Genomic DNA, 26,239 nt, shown 5'->3' with positions numbered 1-26,239 from the left:
CTCATTTTCACCTCTTTTCCAAATTTCAATATGAACCTTTCTAATATCACTTTTTCCTTTTCTTACTTTTTCTCTTGTTGCCTTTGATATTTGCAAGCTATACTCATCTAAATATGGAAAATGAACTTTCATGTTGAAAGTAGAATTCTGTTTATTTTAATAAATGACTGCAGATCTATGATTTATATTGACATAGTACTTTCTGGAAATGATATTTACCACTACCTCAACTCTCCACCTGAAGCCCAATGTCAAAAAAAAATGAAGTAGAACATGATTTTATTTGGCCATTATGAGAAAGGCATTTAGTATCTTTTTCTAAGTTGTTCTTTCACAAATTCTAATAATGTGAATATGTATCTTTAGCTTATTATATGTTTATCTCTCCTTTTACCTTTTATTTAAAACATTTTCATTTGTTTTATTCAAAGGACTTTGACAAATTTACGAATTTCTTTACATATGCTGTATACAAATTCTCATCATAGTCCTTTGCTATTGCTTGTATATGTTTTGAGACTGGAGAGCTTCTTTTGCCTGTACTTAAGCTTAAAGCGGTTCGTGTTCAGCTTTTACACCTATATGCTCTCTTGTGTTCACTTCCATAGGCAGATCCTTGCAGCAGCGAAAAGAGCTGACCAAGTGGGCCATTTTCTCTGGGTAGGGTCAGACAGCTGGGGATCCAAAATCAACCCACTGCATCAGCATGAAGATATTGCAGAAGGAGCCATCACCATCCAGCCTAAGAGAGCAACCGTGGAAGGTATGTCCTTTGTCAACAGTGGAGTGTGTAAAAAGGGGGGCTACATGCTGTTTGGTGACCCAAAGTGAGGTCTTTGTGGAGTTTCATGTTTGTACAGGATTTATAACGTGTGTTTTCCAGAGTGGAGTGATGGGGTGCAAATGAAGCTGTACACCTGGTCTGCTCGCTTTGCTGACAACTCTCTTTTGTAGAGATTATATTATTTCATGGTAATGTTGCAATTAGCACAGATTCTTTTCTCACTCTGAAGAGCATTCTGAGAAGAGATCATCACCATTACTAAGAACTGAAACAATAACACATCCAAGAGTGTGTACAACAACACTGCATTTCTAGGGAGAACGTTTTCCCTTTGTAATTTATCCTTTGCTTTTTAGCACGACAATCATGAGGACAGTTCCTGTTACCTCTTGTGATCTCTCCAGAGACTGTGAGCATAGGACCGTGACATTCTGCGAACACCAGTGTTGCCTCCTTGTCTCACTATTCCTTTGCTTTCCTACATTGCTGACACCTCCCTTTTCTCTTTTACCTTCTTTGATATTAAAACATTCTTTTCGGGGGGGGGCATTAGTAGGAAATGATATTACTTGTTGTTCCTGCACACCAACTGAATATATCGGTTACAATTAACTCTTTCTTTAATGTGCAAAGGAAGGGTCTGTCTAAATGGAAACACTATCTGAAGAAAAATGAACTCCTCTGCTGATAGCCTGCTTTTTGTTTCCTTTTTGGTGAATCATGTCTTTAAAGATTTCCTCAAGTATTATTTGCACATCACAATGTACCCCATCCTCTTACTCAACAAAATCCAATATTTGCACTTCTTTATATTTTCTCTCTGTTCCAATAAAATTAATTATTCTCTCCAGAAGGCTACAGGGTCTGGGTAGATTTTCTGAAACAAATCAGATTGTTCTTTTATCTGTCACAGGTCTTTTTCTGCTATGTTGAGGAGATAACAATCCCATGAGTCACTTCTGTGTTTTCTTTGAGAAACTTTGAATTAATTTATTCCCTTCATACATGCCCAGAGCTGAATACATATCTAACAAAACAGGTCACTGAATTTACAGGTGGGCTGCTCTTGTAGGAGGTCGTTAGTTAGTTCCTGGCTGCTCAGCCCTGAAATAATCACACAGAAACCTTATTATTTGCAATGCTGTTTGGTCAATATCTTAAGCATATTTCTGGCTAACTCATATCTTAAATTAACCCATCTCAATTAATGTGTGTATCGCTACAAGGCTGTCGCTTACTGGGTAAAGTTCTAGCATCTGTATCCAGCGGGGCTACATGGCTTCTCGCTGACTGTGCTCTCCCTTCATTCTCCCAGAATTCAGTTTAGTTTTCCTTGCCTATCCAAGTTCTGCCCTGCTATAGGTCTAATGCAGTCCATTATTAACAAATGGTATTCACAGAATACATCACCTCCCCTTTTCTGTTTAAATAAAAAGAAAAGTTTTTAAGTTTAACATAGTAAATTGCATATAACGAAACAGCTATCAAACAAGAATTACAGGTACAATATTTATATCTACTTTATCCCTGTACATCTAGAAAATCTTTTATCAGAACTTTAGCATAGATCAATTACATATCTATTTGACTTTTATCATATCTAAGGAAAATTGTCATTATAATTATCTGTTCTTCAACTACATCAAAGACTCCAGAAGGATATATTACCTAAGTAAGCAGGAAGTACACTGTAAGCAACTTCTAAATCTCTAGAAATGACAGAGACGTCTTGATTTCCTGGATAGTCACCCAAAGTTCTGCTATACCATTGGGGCATTTTTTTTGTATCTGTGGAGGTTTCCTTTGTTTCAGAGTATGTGGTCAATTTTCGAGAAGGTTCCATGAGCTGCAGAGAAGAAGATATATTCTTTCCTATTTGGGTGGAGTGTTCTATAGATGTCTGTTAAGTCCATTTGCTTCATTACCTCCAACAATTCTCTTAATTCTCTATTAGGTTTCTGTCTGATGGACCTGTCCATTGGTGAGAGAGGTTTTCTTACATGAGATTGTGCAGTAAGTGACGCCTGAGAGCCAACTGAATGGACAGTGAGGAGTAAGAGATGTGAACTGAAGGGCAAAGGGGCAGATGTAGCAAAACAGTTGCCTAATGAATACTGAAGCAATTCTATATTTGCACCTTCTTGAACTCATCATATGCCGCTCAATGTTTTCCTGTTTGCAAGACACTAGGAGGACCATCTGCTCCCTCAGAGTATAGTCATAATCACACTGTTTGTTTGACTAACTTCTATTGACTCTTAGGTATTTCCTTGAATATTAATTTGGCATGGAAGCTTGCTATACTCATTGCTTCACCTTTTCTGTAAGAAATACCTGAGATAACATAGGGAGTGGGTTTGTTCCATTTTATGGGTTTGGAGGTTTTAGTCGGGGCTTGATTATTTCCTTTCTTCAAGGTCTGGGATGAGAACACTATGGTGAAAGGATGTGGCAAAAACCAATGCCAAAAAAAATGAACAAAAGCACTTGCTGGTAGGCAAATGAAAGATAGGGGTTCCTGGTGTCCTAAAGTTTTCTTGTGGCACACTTACAGTGACCTTCAAGCCTCCCAGTAGGCATTACTTATTAAAGGTTCTTTTGTTTATTTTTGTTACTTTCAAGAGTATCACCCCTGAGGACCAAAGATTTACTATCTAGACCTTTAGGGGTTTGGTTGTTTAAATGGAAATGCTTCCCCTGGAGCTCATATAAATACTTGTCCCCCAGTTGGTGGAAATGTTTAGGAAGTATTACCTTGTGGTAAACTGTTTATCATTAGAAGTAGGTTTTGAGGTTTCAAAACCCCAGGCCTTTACCATTTGGCTCTCTGCCTACTACCTGTGAATCAAGATGTAAGCTCTCAGCTACGCTCCAGCACTATACTTGCCTGCCTGCTGTCATGTTTCCCATCATGGTGGTCATGGACTCACCCTCTGACTGTAAGCCTCACATAAACTCTTTTTTCTAAACGTTTTCTTGGTCATGGTGCCTTAGGATGGCAATAGGAAGGAGGCTAGGATGGGGGAACACTGAAGACACAAATGAGAGCACTGTCTTTGCTTATTATTACACCTGATGAAGTCAGACTTGTTTTGCTATGGCGGTTGGTCTCGACTGTCAACATGCATAGATTTGGAGTCACAAAGAAAACACACCTCTGTATATGTCTATGAGGGATTTTTATAGGTTTGTTTAAAGGGTGCTGGCTATGAGTAGCTCCATCTACCCTATATCTGGGGTCCCAAAGCGCACTTTAAACAAAAAAGAAAGGGAGGAAACTGAGCAACTGCAAGCATCTTCCTTTGCATCCTAACTGTGGATATTTTGTAACCATGGTTCTCCTAACTTGCCTTTCCTGCTATGATGAAATTCAGGCCTTCATATAGTGAGAAAACTTACATGTACGCCATCTCTAGTACCTCTCAAGTTTACTCGTCTCTGACTAATAGTATCTGATAGGTACCTTTGGACCTCTAGCGTATAGCTCTTTCCCTGGGAATTGTGGGGAATTAATAAAATTTTAAATTATTATCTGTCTTTGTGGATGAGGAATCACAGGCCACATAAGGGGCTGGCATAAAGTATGGCTGAAAGGAAAGTTGGTGTTACTTCATAAAATGTCCTGTCTACAAAAGAGACTGTGTTAGATGTTAAAAGTGAGAGTGGCATCAGAGAATGAAGTCAGTTATAAACAGGGTGGGTTAGAACACTCACAGTGTGATTATGTGGAACAGTGAATGGCGTGTGGGCTATGGGGTGAGGAGATGTAAGAGATTCCAGAGCCTTAGTTGGGTCCTCTCTTACTAATCACTAGACGTCACATAGATATGATGTCTATATTTCATGGCTGCAAGCCATATGGGCATTATATTTTAGAAAATTACTAATAATTAATGAGGTTCTTTAAATACTGGAAAGAAAATGTTATTTTGTATATATGGAGGGATATAAAAATTTATTATGTCAAACCAAAAACAGCCTTATGAACTTCTTAAAACGGAAAGGAAAATATCAACTGAAACTCTATAAGGGCTGGGGAGATTGCTCAGTGGATAAAACACTTGTCACACAGGTGTGTCAACCGGAGTTTAGAACCCCATAAAGCATAGATATGTATGGCCACCTCCTGTAATCTCAGAATTCGGGAGTTGCTAGAGCAAGGCACTGGGGATTCACTGAGAAGTCCTGATTCAATAATTAACAAAAGAGTATCTGACATCAGCTTCGTGACTCCACACATACCATACATGCGTGTATACACAGCCACCAGTCCATAAGCATGCAGACCGACCACACATACACATGCAAAAAAAAAGATTCCTCAAGACAATATAACAGAGAAAATGTTGCTAGATATGACATTCCAACATGAAGGAACAGTTGTAGTTTCTAAAAATCTCTGTGCCTCTCTCCAAAGAAATGTGAAGATTTTCACTGTGCTGTGAGGAAAGCACCATAGATTCTATCTAGGGATGCTTTCATTGTGCATTCTCACACAAAAAGAGCTAAACTGCTTCATCTTCACAGCAGATGGAACAATAAAATTGAGGATATGCATTCAAAATGCCATTCCTAAGAAACTGTGTGGAAGGGGGTGAATTCAGCAACACTGCTGAACTTGAGTAGTGTCATGAAGGATCTAAACTCAAAAGACAAGTGGAACACATTTTAAAAAGACAAATAAGGATTTCACTCTCTAGCCTCCTATACATGTTTATTTTGTCCCCGATACCAGCCCCATGCTTGGTAAATTCTCCATACCAGATTATATTGGGCAAAAAAATCTTGAAAGCATTCATAGTATACCCCAGTATAATTGACTAAGATATATGTGAAGTTGCAAAGAAGTGAATTAATCACCCACATGTTTACCTTTTTATTTAAATAATATTTCTTCATAATTTTACATACCAACTAGTTTCCCCTCCGTCCTTTCCTCTGGTCCCTACCTTTCCCATCTACTGCCATCCCTATCCACTCCTCCTCTATCTCCATTCATGAACTACATATTTACCTTTTAGGATCATATTTTCAATGTGTTTTCCCAACTGCTGAGCCTTTGGCTGCTGCTGCTGCTACTGATGATGATGATGATGATGATGATGATGTGTGTGTGTGTGTGTGTGTGTGTGTGTGTGTGTGCTCACACGAGACGCACTCAACACATATATGTAGGGCATAGAACTCTGTGAATGTCTTCTTCTTAAACCACTTCTTTGCCTTATTCTTGAGAGAGTGTCTCTTGCTAAGGCTGGAGTTCTTAGTTTCAGCTGGGCCGATGATACAGAGAACTCCAGGAAGTCTTGAGATTAGAGCCAATGAGTCTGTCACTTTTGACTTTCTCTTGGGTGTTGGAGATCTAACCTCAGGTCCTTGTGCTTGTATTGTGGTGCTTTACCCACCTCATGCAACCATCTCTGTAGTAATAAGGGCGGCGGCAGGGCTGCGTCCCCAACACCACAGCTGCCTGCTCGGCTAGCTTATGCCCCGAAATAATTACACGGACACTGTATTCTTTTAATCACTGCTTGTCCCTTTAGCTCTAGCCCTTACTGGCTAATTCTGATATCCCGATCAACCCATCTCTAATAATCTGTGAGCACTGGTCTTACTGGGAAGATTCTAGGTCAGAGCTTCATCGCATGTGTCTGCCCGGGAGCGGGGCATGGCATCTCTCTGAGGCATCTGCTCCAGAGAGGAGAGCTGTGGAGTCTGAGCTCACTTCCTCTTCCTCCCGGCATTCTGTTCTGTTTACTCCACCTACCTATGTCCTAACCAATAAAATGGGCCAAGGCAGTTCCTTTATTAGCCAATGACCTTCCTCCATCACATCTCCCAAGCTATGCATAATGTATACATCAACATCAAAACTTCTTTTGTATCAACATGCCTTCCTTTATGATACCAGCTTCTGATCCCCTCTTGTCCTTCTGTATTTATTCTTCATTTACAGAGAAGGAGACCTTGGTGTTTTTTAGCTAAGGATACCATTTGTCTTCTTTTCAATTTAATGCTGACAGAATCTGAGCCACAGAAGGATCAGCTACGGATGGGCAGCCTGCCCAGCATTCCTGACAAATTTCAATAGTATTTGGCAGTAGTCCTCTAGCTCTTGAGAAAAGTTATTTCTATAATTTTTGGTTTCTATGTGTTTTCAGAAGAGCCCAGGCACGCGTTCATTTTGCTTATATGTATGTGGTTCTATTAACTAAAATGCGCAGCCGTCCTCTCATGCCCCAATAGTCTTCCAAGGGAAGTACGTTCACACTGCCTTCAGCTCTTTACCTCCAAAATGCAAAATTGCCCTGTTGCTTGGAAGCAGGCTGGTCTGGGTATCCTCATATAATAGACAAAATGGGTCCCGAATCAGTGTCCTTTTTGCTTCTAATATAGACAATAGCACTGACAAGTGAGTGTTAGAAGGTCTCATTTCAAATTGACTTCCAATAGCCCCTACAAGTGGTGATACTACTTCCAATGAAATTTACACCTGAGACAGGTGAAGGAACAGACAATAAACAGACAAGCAAACAAATAAATACCCAAGGAATTCACCCACTCTCTGGGCTCAACATAGAAATATCTGCCTTTGGGGAAAAAAGGATCTCATGATTTTTAATCAGGGTTAAATGGAATTTTGCTTTTCACAAAATCTTAAGTTAAAGCTATGACAATCTAAACAAAATAGACTTGACTCCTGATTCCAGTTTAGTTTTGATGACTTTGTCCATCTTTAATTGACTGGACCTTTGCTCAATAAGAGAAGATATAAAAAGCATCAGCAACCACAAGTATTTTGACATAATCACAATCCAGAGTGATTGTTTTCTTCTGCTTGGGTTTCTTGAAGAATTTTATACAATGTGTTTTGACTGTATTCGCTTACCTTCTCCCTAACTCTTCCTGATCCACTTTACTTCCTTACTCACTGTATTTTGTGACATTTCGCCACCCATGAAGTCCAATCAATTTGTGTGGACTTTCATTGGAGTATAATTAAACTACCAGGGGTTTCCACACTTGAAGAAAACTGACTCTCCTTCTCCCGAAAACTATCAGTTGCCAACAAAACATCTAATATGATGATCGTAGATGACAGAGAAGACTACAAATGAGAAAATATTTTAAATACAAATGAAGAAATATTTTAGCAGAAACACTACTCCAATGTCACTCCTTAAAGATGAATATACTTAGTCCAGACTCTCTAGAGAAAGAGGACAAAGAGAATGAATACACATCATAAAGATTTATTAGTTCATATTAAATGATAATTTTTGATTGGTTCAGCAATGATTGTGTATACACTAGTGAGGCTGAGAATCCAATAGCAGCTCAATCCTGGAGGTTGAATACCTTAGTAGTTCCGGCCTTATGCAGAAAGCCCAGAAGATTCCCGGAGAGCCTCTAGTTTCCATTTTGCCTTTGAAAGCCTAAGAAACTGAACTCAGATGGCAGTTAAGGGTGGCAATAGCTTCAGGAACAACACAAAAGGATAGATACATTTCAGTGAGGGACAAAGATAGACTGAACAGAACAAAATCAACAAGTCTGCCTTGGACATCCTCTTATCTGGGCTGCAGTAGAGAGGTATTAACCTGCTGTGAGGGAGGGTCTTCAACCTCACTTCATCCTTCCAGGAAATGCTCGTACAGACCCAGCATGCTCTCTCTCAGCTGATTCCAGATCCAGTCAAATCGACAAGAAAGATTAATATCACAAACTATCATGTAAGTTGAGGAATATGCTGCTTTACATGAAAAATTACACAGGTGTGCACAAGAAGCAGCAACATTATTCTCTATAACATCAGGCTGATTTTACATCTGCAGTCATACCAGTGTGTACAGATGTTGCAAAAGCCTGAGAGCCTAAGAGAACTATGCAATTGCTTTAATTTACTAGCAGACATTTTATTTACTCATTATTTGAAATGTACATATTACAAATTACATGTAGTATTAATATAAGAGAAAGAGAGAGAATATTGTCTACTGTAGATAGATAGGAGCACTTTATGTCTAAGGAAAAGGAAAAAATCACAGGGATAGTGAAGTTCTAAGAACACAGGTAATATATTAAATGGAAAAAAATGAGAATACTCATCTTGGTTTCATTCAAATAGAGTTATAGTAGAAAAGTGACAAAATAAAAGTTTAAAATTAAGAGATTGGGTGGAGGACCATGAAGTTGAAATTTTAAAACTGATTCTAGTGCTGGGGAGGTTGAGGCAAAAGGACTGCAAATTTGAATTCAGACTGAGTTAAATAGTAAAATACAGTCTTAATAAAAAACAGTAAGAGTAACAAAAACTGAAGGTAAAAAAAACTATTCAAACTTAATAAGGGTATCCTGGAAGCAAAAGCATCCCTATATATTGAAATTCTTTAGTTTCATAGTCACCCATCAATTTTCCAGCTCAAGACATTGGTCATGTAATCTCTAGTGGATCTGTTCTTCATGCATTCTGTCCAATGTATTTTGAACATATTTGCTCCCATCTCTTTGCCTCAACTCCTCATCCATCTTCTGCTTCTCCCTACTCTCCCAACTTTATGTCCTCTTTTTAAAAAGTAAGTTTAACAATCCATTGAATCCACTTTATTCAGACCATATAGTCATGTATGTGGGCTATCCTCTGTGGTATGAGAGACCTATCAGGACCCAAACCTATAGAGAAAACTGACTCTTTCCCCGCAATGTCAACTGTCTAATGCTCATCATTTACTGTTAGGCCCAAGAACCATTTCCCACTTTTTTTCTCAAATGTTGACTGTTTTGGTTTTATGCAGGCAAACACAGCTGCTGTGATGTCATGAGTTCAGTGTTCTTGATATATCCAAAAGACACTGCTTCGCTCTGGTCCTCCCTGACTTCTTGGATCTTATGGTCTTTCTATTTCTCTTCTGCGATGGTCCCTGAACCTTGGGGAGAGTGTGATATACATGTCCCTCTTGTAGTTGATCATCTCTGACACTTATGCTCTGTGCTTTGGCTATTGTGAGTGCCTTCCTTACCATCTATGTCACTTGAGAAACTTCTCTGTTGAGGTCTGGAAGTTTTACTAACTTAAGCATAGAGTTAAGAGCACAGTTTGAAACTATATCCAATTAGCTAAACAGCAGTAGCATCATTTTGGAGAGTATTAGCTAGTTCATTGCCTGAAATAAAAAAAAAGATTGAAAGTATAGAATATAGCCCTTACTTTTGAAGCATTGGGTCTACCCAAGAGGTGGAAAACTTCCCTGTAAGCCATCAAGATGTTTGGGGATGCAGACCAGCAAGCAGATTGCTTTCCTATCACAATGAATGAGACATGGTGGCTCATACCTGAAATCCCAGAACATGAGAAATAGAGATAGTAGACTCAAGAGTTTAAGGACATCTTTGGCAACACAAAGACTTCAAAGAAAGCTTGAGCTACATGAGACCCTACCTCACATTTAAAGAATAAATAAATACAAAAGGATTATTCTTTTGAGACAAGACTGAACAAAAAAGGTGAATACTAAAGTCTATCAAAACCAAATGCAAAAGAAAAAAAGTAAAGGATATCTGAGAATTTAAAGGAGCATAAAATTCTCCAAGTGGATAGCAGGGAGAAAAGCCATTTGTAAACTTCAAGAGGTTAAAAGGGCTTCTTTAATGTTCTTTAACACAAATTGATTGCTTCTTAATCTCTCCTTATTTAGAAAAGGAAGGAAAAAATCTTTATAAATTAAGAAATGGGTGTTTTTCAAGCTCACTGTGTTAACGATATTACGTATGTTCTGTAGGTTAGTTGGAATGTTGAAGTTAAAGTCACCCTTGCTGCGATTCTATAGGCACTGTTCAGGAGTTTCAAAAGTCTGGCTTTACTGTGTTATTTGTTGCTTAGTACAGAACATGATTGTGCCTTGAGTCTATGCCTTAATTTCCCTTTCTCAAATTCTGGGACTACAGGCAAACACTGCTGTAACCCTGGCTCCCCTGTGAACCTCTATAAGCTATGACATCATTCTATATCAGAGCCAGTATTTTCTGAGATATATGACTCAGCTTTCTGTTCAATGGATCAGCTTGTCTGTAATACAGCAAAACAGCAAAAGAGGGCCAAGGATTGACTAGCGACTTAAATGAATGTAGTTAGTGACACTTGCCTGAAGCTACTACTACATTTTACTTAAAAGTCAGGAGATTCATTAACTTATCATGGCTAAAACAAGCAATGACGCCATCCACACTAGATTCAATGTGGCATAGAGGTTAACTTTGATTAAACACCCGATGCTTCAATTTTTAAATAATATTCTATCATGTGCGAGTGTGAATGTGTGTGTGTGTGTGTGTGTGAGAGAGAGAGAGAGAAGAGAGAGAGAGAGAGAGAGAGAGAGAGAGAGAGAGAGAGAGAGAGACTGTGACATGCATGTGATAGAGATGAGATATAATGACTCAAGGACACCGAGTGGATTATTCTTTCCTTCGAATATGCAGGATCTGAGGATAGAACTCAAGTCGTCAGACCATATATTTTATTTCTTATTAACTTTGGTTACTACTGATTTTTTAAAACTAGAGTTGTAATTTGAATAGACGTGGCTGTGTACATCTTAAATGTGATAGCCTATAAATTTTATTATTTGTATATATTAACGTAGCTGTTACATAAATTGAGATAATGTAGTTGTATCACACCACATGAAAACCTTTACTCTTTCCCCTAGCACCAATCCTATCATCTTCAAGATCATGCTGCCTCCCTCACTGAACTTTCATACTATTATTTTTGTTTTTGTTTTTTTGTTTCTTGAGACAGGGTTACACTGTGTATCTCAGACTAGCCTAGAATGCACTACATGTATATTGCAGGTTGATCTTAAATTCAATGTGAACCTCCTATTTACCCTTTATGTGCTGAGATCACAAGCATATATCAGTGATCCATGCTATGTGGAATCATGTCTTTATCTCACACTACCAGAATATTGCCTTTTCTAAATGCCATAGAATCATGTTGTACACAATCATGTATATCTTTGAAAAAAGAGTTTTATTTTTCTCAATATCATATTTAGGAACTGAATGCTCATTCTTGTGTACTGGAGTGATTTATTCCATTGAGCAATACTCTACAATACATCTATCCCTTGATAAATCATAATTTGTTAGCTTGTGAATAGTCTGCAAATATACTTCCTGATACATCTTATTTCAAGCCAAAAGATATTATCAATGCATACATATCTCGGTTATTTTTGTATTACTCTTGTGCAGGGCAGGAGAGGTTCTACTGGGTAAATTCCCAATCTCTCACATATTCCAGTAAGTGTCCCATTTGACAAACTGTAAACAAATGCTTTTCTCCATCTTCTTAGTAGAGGCCTCTGTGAGCTTTTAGTACAAACATGAAGGAAAATGGTAGGAACAGATGGAAGGCAATCAGAATTCCAGATTATGAATAAAGGTGGAGCTAAAGAAGACGAACAAGGGAAAAACCAAAAAAAAAAAATCATGATCAGTATAAAATGTAGGAGTCCAGGGCTGGCATGCTGGCTCAACAGTTAAAAGCTCTTATTGCTCTTGAAGATAAGCCAGGTTCAGATCCTAGCACTCCCATGGTGTCTCACAATAATCTGTAACTCCAGTTCAACCATGGCCAATACCCTTTTCCAGCTCCATGGACATCAGGCTGACACATAGAAGGCATACAAACATGTATGCAAAGACTCAGGTAAATAAAAAATTTAAAATGCTCATAGAATTCTTATATTGGTAATACTAATAAGCTTTATATCTAGATGAGGTCTCTGTTTACAGTTCTATCTATATACTTGAAAGTATCCTGTCTGTTATATATTCATAACAATATACATTCACTAAAAGGCTCAGTTACTTGATGAGCCTAACAGCTTTTAAAATCATCCTGTGACCAATCCTCCCAAATAATTAATCACATAATTTTCCTCCTTAAGAAACAGATAATCCCTTAATTACTTATAATCTCTGTTGTTTTTCTCAGTTCTTATACAACTAATCGGAGCAAAACAAAATTCCCCATTATCTATTTCAAGGTATGATTTAACACTCTTGGGTTTCCAGTCGTTACGCTTTTAAATCAAATACAATTTTGCCAAAAGCCTATCACATTGACACTGACATTTGGAGAAATAATCTGCTCGAACTTTACTTTCAAAAGTTAAATTGCAAATTTCTGTCTAGTTTGAAGTACTGAAACTGACAAGCAAGATAAAGTCATTCAAGTCCCATGAAGCACAGCATTCTTGGGACTGACATTGGGGTACATGGGATGTTCCCTAAAATGTTTTTATTCTGCACTGATTAATTAGGCATCAGCTTCATCACTATCAGTGCTGCTATCTTGTGCTGTGGCTCAGTTATATCCAGACCCCATAAAGCAGTGTTAACATGAATGACTTTAGCAAATTATTACATGACTTCAAGAAAAGTCCAAACATATTCAGAAATAGTCAATAGTAAAAGGACAGGATTCCTTAGAGTAGCTGTGTCAATGTTTCTTATAGGGAGTTAGTACAATGTTTTCTTTCTTTCCTCACCAACAGAGGAATTAGAGAATCGCTGTCCAGAGGGGCAGTTATCAGTGAGTTCTCTTAGTCACATAACAGGAATTGAATGGTACATATCAGAAGCAGACTCTGTTTTGATCCAGTTCACAAGTTAAAGGAGTAAATGTTTGTGTTAGATTACTGGCTGAAATTTACATAAGTGCTATCTGTTGACACCAAGATTTATCCCAGAATCTACCTGTTTCCTAATCTGCTTACATCACTACTGCCTACAGTCTACTTAGGGATGGACAATTTAGTCTATAAAATTTATCTTTTAAAAACATAAAGCCATATATCTTGGTGAGGTGACAGGATGTCAGTCCAGAGAGGTCCCAAAAGGCACCCTTTTCAGTGATCTCCATTTCTCATGGAGTCCTTCAGAAGCAAAAACACAGGTTTCCACATGTATTTTAAGAAGGAAAGCATCATGAGAACAAAACGAATAAACAGAGAAGAACATTTGAAGATGATCCATGAGTAATGCTCCTGTTGGAGTCCAGTTTCTACCTGCACTTATGAAAATGGGTGGGAAAAGAGCCACTTCGGAGACTCAGTACCTAGAAAATCAGGAGGAGTGGCCTTCAGTCAGTCAGTTGCAGGCTATGTGTAAAGCTGGGCTGTTAGTAATGTCTGAGCTAGAGAACAGACTGTGAGAGGAAAGGGGGAATGCTGAGCCGAGGAATGCTATGCTTCTGCCTGAGTGGAGAGGCATCGCGGCTGCTTTTCTTTTACACTGAGGGGTTCATCTCCCAGCTTCCAAGCAACCAAATTCTCAAGAACACTGATAAATTATCAGGAGCTTAAACCTTTGTGCCTTTCCTCCTGTATGGTACACTCTCCCAAGCAAAGACATATGCAGAATTTAGCACTGATTGGCCAGTACATCTCATTAACATGTCATCAGGGAGCTATAAGTTGACTCATGTAGGTTAAGAAATGCATAGTACAAGCCTGGTGACCTGATGACAAGTTTGAGCCCTAGAAGCCATGTAAAAGTAGGAGAAGCCCGACCATACAAAGTTGCTGTCTAACCTTCACAAATTAGGGGCAATGCTAATACATACTGGTCCCGATATGTGGAAACAAACTTCTTTTATAATGCTTTCTTCCTGATATTTTAGGACACAAACCTACTTTACCAGATTAAATTATCTCTACTCCATGTATAGCGACATATTATAGTCTGCACCATAGAAGATATCCACTGGGATCAGTAGCTAGAATTTTAGCTTCAATTTGGTTGAATCTGCAGCTGCCCAATTTCATATGTATGAATAAGCCGATTTTGTAAGGACCAAGTTAGTAAAATAAAAATGTGTGTATGATGATGTACTACCTTTGCTTCAGTCTTCAAAGGTAGCATTGTGATATAGTTGGGCTATTTTTCCTCAATTTTTAGTTTGCAGGGGTTGGGGATCTATGTGTTTAGTTTGTTTATTAATCTATCTTGTTAATAAACAAGCACTCATCTAAGGTCTTGAGTAAGAAACACCAGCAAGAGTCATACCTGCATATGCATTCTGTCACAGTAACTCATCACTCCCTGGAATATTGGCTGCAAAACTAAAGTCAATTTTCCTGAGAAAAATGGCCACCTCCTCGAAGGAAGAAGACTCCCCAATTCTTGGATAAGTGAAAATAAACTTCTGAAATGAATTCTGTGACACCCACAGTAGCTAAAGCGGGTAGCATCTGGTGAATGATAGTAAATCCAAGAGAAAAACATAAGCATGAGTTTGAGAGGAAAACAACAGCCTCTTGTCATACAGAGTCATAGGAGGTAGCTTATTCAGAAGTTCAGGGGTGGCACTGAATGAGGGCCACATTTCTGTCACCATTGAGCTAATGTCATTTTCAGATATGTCTCTAAGTACTGTGGTGTTCTTTTAAACCATAAATGGTAAGGGATTGTAGTGTTTTCTGTTTAACAGACTCAAATTTAAAGATATTTCTGAGCAATTTGTCTATGATCAAAGGCCATAATATTAATTATATTCCCAAGAGAAAAAAGAATATTATGGAGTGAAAAACAGGGACTGGAGTTGTGGTTGGGTGACAGAGAACTCGCTTTAATGCACAAAGTCTTGTGTTCATCCCTGGGGCCAAATATCAACCAAACCATCACTAGCAACTGGAAAGATTAGATCTGATATTTGGAATATTGGGGCTTACCTTTATTTGAGATAAACAAGGCAAAGGGGTGGAATCTGGCAATGGGATCAGAGGGGATAGTTACAAGACGGGCAGATGGCAAGAGAAAGAAATGCAAAGCAGAAAAATTGGATTCCTTCTCTTAATATGTGAGCTTCACCCATCTTTGTTATCATGAGACTTCCTGTGATGCATGGAGACACCATGGGACACCTTTACTGGAATATTCCTTTATCCTTCCACAGAGTACTTGATAGACAATAAGGGTTTGCTTTATTTCTTTACAGTACAGGGGATGGAACCCAGTGCACTGTGCATGCTAGGCAAGTGCTCTGTCTCAAAGCTGCACCCCCAATGCTTGGAAGCAGTCTCTTCAGCTTTGTCCTTCTGGTCCCTCATGATCTCCAGAGACGGCAAACTTCTCTCTAGCCTAGGAGTCCTGCTTCTTAGTACACACTGAGATGGTTTTCTGCAAGAAGCTTTGCTCAAGACATACTGGGTTAAACTGTGCTTGCAAGATGGGACTTGGAGGATATTGCTACTGAGTTTTCTTTCATGCTTATAAAAATAATCCGCTCTGCAGTTTTCAGTTTACTATCAATGATATGGATTTACACCATGCATAGTGTTTAGAAAAATGCATAGCACACAATCAGTACTTATTTTTCGACTTGAATATTGCAGTCTCCATCATTATCAAAACACAGATTCCTCACTGTAACCACCCACCTACAGACTCAGGCACGCATAGTCCAATTCTTCCCACAGGTCCTGTTTTCCCTGTATGACTGTATATTCTTTCAAAAACCCTGTCTGCTGCTGTTCTCTTCTGTCTGCCTTTCTACAACATTAGCACATGGACTTCAGTATCCTGAGGTGTCGGAACCACACTTTGGATATTTAGTATTGAAAATCTTTGCAGTTGTTTTGGTTTCTACAAAGAGGAACACTATTTTCTTTTCAATTCTATATACATGCCATCACACACATGCTAAGGAAGTCACTTCAAGGTGTCAGAATTTGGATCTTTTTTACCAGAGGTTTTAAGAGCTCTACATGATGTCTCAGTCTCCATCTTCCCATCCCTCCCCACCTCTTTTTCTATCCTTCCTTCTCTTGCTAGCTCCCCATCTCTATCTTTCCAATTCTCCCTTCCTTCCTCACTTCTTTCTCCCTCTTTCCATTCCTCCCTCTGCCTATCTCTCCCTCCCCCTATTTCCACCTTTCCCTTCATCCCCCCACTTCCCTCTGTTTCTCTCCCCTAAACTAATAACTCTCCATTTTACATTTACTTTTCACCTTTTTCTCATGGTGCTTCTTTTGCCTGGAGTGCTTCTCCAAAGTATTTTCTATTTTGCCATGACTCCCTGACCACTATAATTTCTCAAAAACATTTGTATCCTTCCTTAGTGTAATTACTAATTCTATGGCAGTACCTCTTTATAAAATATATATATATATATATATATATATATATATATATATATATATAGAGAGAGAGAGAGAGAGAGAGAGAGAGAGAGGGCAGAGTACTTTAGATTGTTTACCTCACTTTGAGAATAATTCAATGACGTAGAATTTAAGATGAGTCTATTAGTAAAAAAGAATGCTACCTCGGAATTAACATGTGTTGATTTTTATACCTAAGTATTTGAATTACTATATCCTCATAGTACAGGATTTTCTTTCTGCATTGCCTCCATATGGTACACTGCCACCCTGTTCCTAAGTCTTTCTCTATTGGAATGGCTGTTGGACCTCTTGATCTCTCCTATGTATTTTTGCATTTTAATATTCAGTAATGCATATTTAAAATAAAAAAATTCTTCAGTCCTGATAGCTGATGCCACAACTATACATATTAAACAGAAATTTCATGATTCTTGAGGTCTTATTTTGACTCACAGTTCTGAATTACAATTCATACTAGCAAAGAAGTCACAGTGACGGGAGTTTAGGGAATTGGTCATGTAGCATTTGTACTCAGGAGCAGAGAGTATTGGATCCATTCATTCAGTCCTCAGCTCACTTTTTCTACTTTTACATACCTCAGAATCCCCTGCCTAAGGAAAGGTGCTATGCACACCTGATTAAGGTAGATCAACTTAATCCTTCACAGATATGCCACAGGCAAACCTGATCTAGATTATTCCTCATTGAGATTTCCTTCCCAAGAGATTCTACACCATAACAAGTTGATGAGAAAGCAAGCTATTTCAGAGAGTAAGCCAGAAATTCCCAGTGTATGTGACACATATTATCTTGTCTGCAATGCATTAAAAAAAATCAAATTTGAGTTTTTATCAAATACATCAGCAACCTAGATATAAAACCAATGCGTAAACTTCCCTAATTGAAAAAGCAGTGCTTTACTGAGTATCTTCCTTGAACTGGGCACTTTTCTAACCAGCATGCAAGTCCATTTAAGAAACCTATGAAAATAAAATATAATTGCCATCTACTGCTCTTTTTAGCACATACTAAAATCACATAGTAAAAATAACTGACAGTGTGTTATCTAAACTCTATATGCCCCAAGTATCTGCCTATAAAAAGGCATATTCTACATTACTGATCTATCAAAAATGAGGTATTAGGGGAATTTTTTTCTAATTCTGTCACAACTTCTGGGGCTGTATCAACTGATAAATAAGTTTTGACACTGGTATAAACTATGATAATGTGTTCTAGCTACAGAGTCCTTGAAGAATGATTTCATGTAGAAGTAAAAAATTTGAAGGCTTCAAAACCAGCCACATCCACATAGTTATGTATATGTGTCTGTGCCTAGTGGTGGCCAATTGCCTTATATCTGGCTCCCATGAGAGGACAAACAGCATAGAATTTCAACACCTTGTCAGAGTGCATGCCCTATGAATAGATACAATGCCTCCACTGAACTTTGTCTGAGTCCCTAGCCACCCACATGCAAAGCTTCCATCCCACATTAATCCACTCCCCCTCTGTTTCTGTTCTGAAAGGGGCCAACCTCCCATGTGTGTCAGCAAAGTACTGCATATCCAGTTGCTGTAAGTCTACAGTTGCTGTAAGTCTACTTTACATAATTAGAATACTTGTAATGAAAAATTTCACCCTTCTCAATGTGAAAGTCCACGAGTAATTCATCCTACTTTACAGTACATGTGTTACTCTATAGCTAATGAGGCCGACTAGCCCCACTCACTCTGCCACATCTGCTTTAATGTGCATTCTTTACAATTCTAGGAAGAGACTTTGCAGTTGAATATGCAGGTGAGTATACTTGGGGTGTGTGTAATGCGCCATTAATGCTTTATGGGGCCCTTAGTCTTTTTGCAGGTCTTCTTCCTTCCCTACATAAGTTAAAGCTCTGTGAGCCTGAGATTTGATAAAGAACATAGAATAAAAGCAGAACTCAAGCTCCCTCATATTTATCACCTGCCCTGCATTAGGGATGTTACTTTGTGACATTGGTATTAATCATAGCCTGCTTTCTGCCATGAAAGACATCATCAAAGCATTTGAACCAAGGCTACAGAGTCACTGGAGGAACATTCCAGTGATAAATTTCTCCTCTCGACTTTGTTGCTGTGCTGCCACTTCCAGCAGCAAACAGACAGGTCCCCTAGGTGCTCATTGAAAGTAAGGCAACGAGATGGGAAAGTGCCCCATCCCTCACTCACCAAGCAGAATCCCTTCACCCATGACTCAGTGTCAGCTCGCCACCCTCTCACATTAGATCTTGGAGAAGCTACTTAACCTATGGGAGGAATACTGCTCTGCCTCTCATTGAAAGATGCTGCCAGATTTACTCTGTCCACATGTGTCCCCCACCTGTGTGTACATGTGCCCACAACAACGGCAGCTGTTGTCTGTGCACCACTCTGATGAGATGACAGACTCAGAGTGTTTTGAATAAAGCAGACAAAGTGATCAGACCGTCCTCTCTGAATTTCTGATACTTATCAATGAAGTGATTTTAAGAGTACATTAAAAATTTTAAATAAAAGGCCTGATTCAGTGCAGATAACCACAGCTGCTTTGAGTTGGTAATGTGATCAGAGACAGCATTTCATAGCATTTCTGCCTACACTTCACTAAAAAAAATGCATAAAGTTGGGAAAGAGATACTTTGGGGGAACAAAGGGAACTTAGATGAGTGAAATGGAAGATAGATACATTTTAATGTATAGCTGTATAAAATTATTAAGAATAAATAAAATATATACCATATGTTACACACTTATAAAATGTAAGCATATCTAGTATATTTCACTTGTCATTTCATAGATATTTAGAAGTATACATATATACTTATATATACTTACATTTATTATTTTAACATATACTCTATCTTTATAAATATGTATATGTATGGATGTACAAACATTTTATAATGTATTATCTCTTGAAATATACTTATTTGAAGAATGTTTAAGAGGAATTATGTTAATTCTCTAGTTGTTGAGAAATAAATGAATTTAGAAAAAATTTGAAGGTTAATATGAATGGCTAATATTGTTGACAACATTAACAGTATCATTTGATGACTTCAAATAATTTTTCATACATGGAGAGAGACAATTACATATCACTAATACTGTATTTTGTTCCTGCAACCTAATCCCAGAGTGTGAGAAGAAGAGTGTCCACCGAGATAGAACACATCTTCTGAATCTCAATGTTTTCATTAAAATACTTTTCACTGTCTTTTACCAAATGAATATCTAATTCCTGGCATTTTCAAAACATCAGTCTTATCCTTGTGTGAGGAAGATACATCAATGATGATGGATACTTTCAAGAACTGAATACAGGTGTTAGAAAGAGCTTCTCATAAAAACCTTTAGTCTAGAGTTCTTGCCCCCCCACCTGAAAGACAGCATGTATTTTTATCTTGATGAAGCTGAGTTTCAAGCTGAGCTCTGTCCCCACCTCCTTGACATTTAACTGTCATACCCTGACAATGGCCAGATGAGCATAATTTTTCATGCTCCAGGACTCAGTGCCCATTCTCATGTGTGCACCTGGAGGCCAGATGGTTCTTCTACCTAGAATCTTCTATTGTTCTGTTTCCTACCAGATTTCCCTGGCACATCTGCAAAAACTGTCAGCCCTATCCCCTGTAAAAGGGTCATTATGTATTATTTTCAGCATGCTGATTTTCAACAGAATTTTCCTTCTCTGAAACTTATCTTTCATATTTACTTGTAGAGTCCTTACAAACTCAAGGATCAAGGAGTTCATAGATAAATGTATATTCTTATTTTACTAAGCTTTTTGAAATTAGCCTACAATGTATTAGATATTTTGTAATGATTTTTAAATGAGGAAATAAAAAGCTAGCATGATGTCCCATGGACAAGCTACAGGAGCATTATGAAATGGAATGAACATGTTTATAGGTCAGTCAGATGATGGGAAGGGACTTAGAAGAATATTGACAGGCAGGATTAGAAAACAGTGATTTTTTATTGACAAAAACAATTAATCAAATTATTCAAACTTTAAGATTTCAAATAGATTAGCAATATTCAGAAAGTGCAGCAGAAGCAGGGCACCAAAGTGATATACCATCCTTTAGACTGACCTGTTAAGGGTTAAAATACCCAATTCTGAAAGTGGCATCTTTTGTTCTATGTGTTCTCAAAGAAGAGTGCTTGTGAGATAGTAGTTCAGGATCAACAGCAAGAGCACAGCAGTTTAGAAGCTTGAGTTATCAGTGTGCTAGAGGATTTGGAGAAGATGATGCTGCAGTGTTCCGTTCTTCGCGTACAAAAGCATCTCACAATTGTATTATATTGTGTACAATTTCATTTCACTTTTCCATGATTCCCTTGTAAGTAAAGAACATAGTGGGGCCCTCAAATGGTTCTAAGAGCTCTAAATCCAAATTTACAGAAAATTGAGGAATTAAACTAAAAAAAAGTATTTTTAAAAATGCCCTTGGATATTATAATTGACAGGTAGACTAGGCTGAAGCAATCCAAATTGGGCATATCTGAAAAGACTGTTATAATTTTAACCTGATAGATGATGGTTCCTCAGACTAGTATAACGGTAGAGGCAATAGTGAAGGATTGCAGTCTTATTTTAAAGGTGTATTTGTCATGGTTTCTTTGAGAAATGTACCTCCATAGACTCATGTATTTGAACCATTTTCCCTATAGTTGGAACTGTTTGATTATGAAATCTTTAGCAGGTGTAGCATTGCTGGAAGAAGTATGCCATTGGACATGGCCTTTGAGAGTTTATAGTCTCATTCCACTTCCAGTTTGCTGTCTCTGTTCCTTTAGTGAAATTGAAATGTGATATTTCAGGATACTGCTCCAACCACCTACTGTCATGCCTCCCCTGCAATTATGGGCTGTCATTCTGGAGCCATAAGCCCAAATAAACTCCTTTTTCTGAAGTTGCTTTTAGACATTATTGTTTATCACAGCAACAAAACATAACTGATACAGTAGTTGGTTCATATTTTTCTATGCCTAGAGTAGATACCACAACTTTGTAGTGTTAAGTAAAATAACAGTTGCTGAGGGATAATGCTCTTGTACCCTGGAGATTTGTCACTTGTATTGGTCTCATAAATTGCTGACTGGCCAGTAGTCAGTATAGGTGGGGCAAGCTGAATAGGAGAATTCTGGAAAGAGGAAAGGCTCAGTCTGCGGTTGCCACCCAGACACAGAGGAGGCAATATGAAAACCCTGCACAGAGAAACATTACCAAGCCACGCAGCTAAACATAGATAAGAATTATAGGTTAATTTAAGTTGTAAGAGCTAGTTAATAAAAAAACATGAGCTAATAGGCCAAACAGTTTATAATTAATATAAGCCTCTGTGTGTTTCTTTGTGACTGAATGGCTGAGGGAACAGGCAGGACAAAAACTTCCATCTACAAACAGTACTATGATGTCTGAAAATGTTTTATGATTATATTGAGGGTTATCCAGGACCCTATGTGTAAATTAACTGTTTCTTTTATTTTCTTCCAATATTTGGAACTTACCTAATACCTTTCCAAACATTTTTAAATATGCTCATCCCATTTCTGTAGAGAAAGGCGTTGGTAATATTATTTAGCTCATCTAGTATATAATGAAATGAATAGAATTACAACAATCTATCTTATTAACAAGGATGGTTAAAATATGTCACTTTCTAATCTTGTATTGACTCTTGGAACAGAAGGGCACAAGGTATGATCCTAGACAATTTATTTAAGATAGATGTGGATGGACGCTTAAAAGAAATCCCACACTAGCTCAGAATTGAGAAATAGATGGTTATTTATTTAGGGGCCGACTCACACATCAGAATCCACTGTTTGAATGGAGATCAGAAAATAAATCTTGAAGCCTGAACAGGGAGGCCAGAAAAGAGGCCAGATGCATGCTCTACATCAGCATATGTAGTATAAGAGGCCATGCCCCAGTGGGCAGGTAACCACTAGCTGTAAGACTTCCTATGGCAGATAGACAATAAACTATCTTTACTATATCCACATAGCACAAGTAAACATTGAAACCAAGTACTCTTAACTTTAGCTTATTATCCTCTAGATGGTAGAGTAATTGAAAATAGAATCTCAACAGTCAAATCTTAAGAGATACTTTCCTTCCTTTTAGATATATTTGTCTCAGCTTATCTCCACATATGATAAGAAGCTATCGCAGGTGGTCAGGGAATATGAACATAATTTTACAGATACATGACCAGCATTTTTATCACTGATGTTCTGTCTCGTGAATGCTTTGAGAAATATTCCTATTGCCTGGAATTATTACCATTCTCTGTGGTTGACATCTTGATTCTAGAAATCAATGCAGGTGGCTGTTTCCTGGAGAAATCTATAATTCAGGAATTTACTGGTATTGAAACAAACACACTCTTTACACTTCATTGTATTATTCTAGAATTAACTCAGGATGAAAAATTAGGCATGCAGGATTTGAATGCTACATTTTCTATAATTCTACAGAGACTCCTCTGCAGGCCAGAAAAAAAATCTGCATGGGCTCAGTACTCTTCAGTTCATCTTTTTAACCTCTATCCCTTTGAGGTAATGCCTCTACACCCGGGGTTTACAATATAATGTTATAAAAAACCACAGAAATCCTCAAGCCACAGTGAATTGTATTGAGCAATAATATAATAATACAAATTGGATTATAAGAGTCATATCCCAAATGTGAGCTAGGCAGAGACGTGGGCTACATATTTGGACTCTCTCTGAAGAAATCCTTTTAGTCTTTATGAATTGGCAAAGTGGCATTTGACAGCCTGCTTGGTTGGCATGTACACTTGTAAGAGATTGGAAGGCAGTCAAAAAGACAAAAGCACAAAATTCTAGGCAGTAGCAGGTGCCAATGCCTTGGCTCCATTTCCAGCTGGCCACCTTCCCCCTTCTTAAGCAGACCTGCACCTCCACGTCTCTGCAAATTCATCTGTGTGATTAGTATAGCAGTTATCCATGGGGTATGCACATTCAGCTAAAATGGGCATCACATTGAAATGCAGTACCTTTTCGTGTTTTCCTGATCTTCATTACTCCTCTTCTTAAGAGTCCGTTAAGGATTTTGTCGATTCTCCTTCACTGGGGCTCTTAGCATAGGATTGGAGCATGTATCAGCCAAGGTACTGGGTAGACAGCATGCTTAGAGAAGGGCATGTTTTCTGTTTTGAGGGAAATAATTCCAGTCCAAAATAATCCCATGTCTTCTTCATAAAATGGAGTGTCAGTTATCTCAGTAAGAATTGGGGAAATGAGCCGGGTGGTGGTGGCACATGCCTTTAATCCCAGCACTCAGGAGACAGAGGCAGGCAGATCTCTGTGAGTTCAAGGCCAGCCTGGTCTACAAGAGCTAGTTCCAGGACAGGAACCAAAAAGCTACGGAAAAACCCTGTCTCGAAAATCAAAAAAAAAAAAAAAAAAAAAAAGAATTGGGGAAATGAATTAAAGAAAATTTACTTGCTGGATGTAGGAAATACAGACATACTGAACTGTTTACTCCTGAAGAAATATAAAGTCATATTTGTTCAGTTATCTCAGTTATCTTTGTGAATACATCTTACAAAATATGAAAGGACTCCAGTAACCTGTGCCTATTCATAGTAATGGGAACCCACAGCTAGAGAAAGATCCACTTTAACCTAAAGCAATGTGACCCAAAAAAATCTGCATCCTTACAAAGTTTAAAAATACCTTTCATAACACAAATTTAAAACATTCAATGCTAGTTTATATGATCATTTTTCATATAACTCTGAGTGTTGAATATATGGTCATATGCTAATTTCACTGATGTAATTCATTATACTTATATTAAATAATAAAGTCTCTCTGCAAAACAATGTTGTCACATTAATTTGGGTGGTATTTTGCAACACCCCAAGCCAGTCACTCCCTGAATATGTTATATTTTAAATTAAAAAAAGTAATTTTTTTCCATTATGTTTATTGCTGGTTAGGGGAACATAGGTTGTTGGCCTCCTCCATGATACTTTGATTAGTATAACAGTTAGTACATTAGCCTCATGTTTATAATAATCATGGGTGCAGATTTTCCCCAGAGCAGCCACCATGATAGTGCTGGGAACTGAATCTTAGTCTTCTGAAAAAGCAGCAAGCTGCTAAGCCATCTTTCAAGGCCCAACACATATATTTTTAATTTCATGAACTTGCTGAAAACAGAACCCCATCCTACTCAAGCTTGCCCTAAAAGTGTGTTTGCTGAAGCTCCTTCAAATTTATCCACTGAATATTCTTAAATTTTATCTCCAGAATGCCCATCGAGGTATTTCTGAGATTGGGGCTAAGGTGGTTGGTTGTGTTTTTGAAAGTTTTTCTTCTGGGCCATGCCTCCCTTTTGAAATCCACTGCTGCGAAATTATCAGTACTATAGTAGAGTTCATGGACCCCTGTAACATAGCATCTGCTTAAATGTCATCTCTGCCACCTGTGATGTCTGAGGCTTTGAAGAAGACATTGGATTACTTCCCTGGTACATAAAACCTTCTGTCCTCAAAATCTAGATTAGTAAACCTTGTTCATGGGCTCCTTGTAAGGTTTAAGTGAATTTGTATTTATTAAACATTTTTAAAAAGAGCTAGAACTTAGAAAGCTCATCAGAAAGATGTTATATGATATTATTGATTCATCTTGGCTATTGGCCCAGTTCAGAATTCTGTAAATGGAAGTCTTCCAAAAGTTCAGTGTATTGAATTTCAGTGTCTAGGCATGGTAATATACAGTAATGTCTTTGCCATGTGGTTCTGCCATGCAGCAGAACAATGTAAGGCAGAGGAAGTGATAGCAGTTTTAACCTTTTCTAGGAAGCTTTTGCTGCAGATATTGAAATATTTATTCACAGAAGACTATAAGAATTATGTTAGACATTTCTATTATAAAATTGGTGCACAAAAGGAACTGACTATTGCTTAGTTACTAAGGTTTGATTGGAGAAGCAAACCTCATCACAAAAAAAAGAAAGGTAGACTGCTGAACTGTCTACAGCACTACTCCTGAGAAATGATTCTTCTCCAAGGTACTAGAAAGTTCTGGGAATCAGTGTGTTAGCACCAGACTGGCTGACTTTTTTGACTGCCGTTCCTCCAGACAATTAGTAATCTCTGTTATCTGAACTATTTTTCGTTTATATTGTACCTTAATGAGTCCAAGTTTTTGCAATTGAGTGTCTTGTGCCTCCTCACCTGATAAGTAGGCAGTAGAGAATCATGTGCTAGAACGTTGGTACT

General features: G+C 38.0%; 1 protein-coding gene across 3 annotated transcripts in view; it reads left to right on the top strand.

Annotated features, from left to right (window-relative positions):
• Grm7 (glutamate metabotropic receptor 7) overlaps nt 1-26,239 on the top strand; it is an 888,724-nt gene that overhangs the window by 455,692 nt on the left and 406,793 nt on the right. For all 3 annotated transcript variants that reach the window (XM_075983271.1, XM_075983273.1, XM_075983272.1), the window contains exon 4: nt 609-763. In XM_075983271.1, the coding sequence (XP_075839386.1) occupies nt 609-763 (155 nt within the window). The remainder of the gene's footprint in view (nt 1-608; nt 764-26,239) is intronic.

The sequence above is a fragment of the Microtus pennsylvanicus genome, chromosome 8 (genome assembly GCF_037038515.1).
Source record: "Microtus pennsylvanicus isolate mMicPen1 chromosome 8, mMicPen1.hap1, whole genome shotgun sequence".
Lineage (NCBI taxonomy): Eukaryota > Metazoa > Chordata > Mammalia > Rodentia > Cricetidae > Microtus > Microtus pennsylvanicus.
Note: the sequence above shows the minus strand (reverse complement) of the source record. Positions and strands in the feature narration are given on the sequence as shown.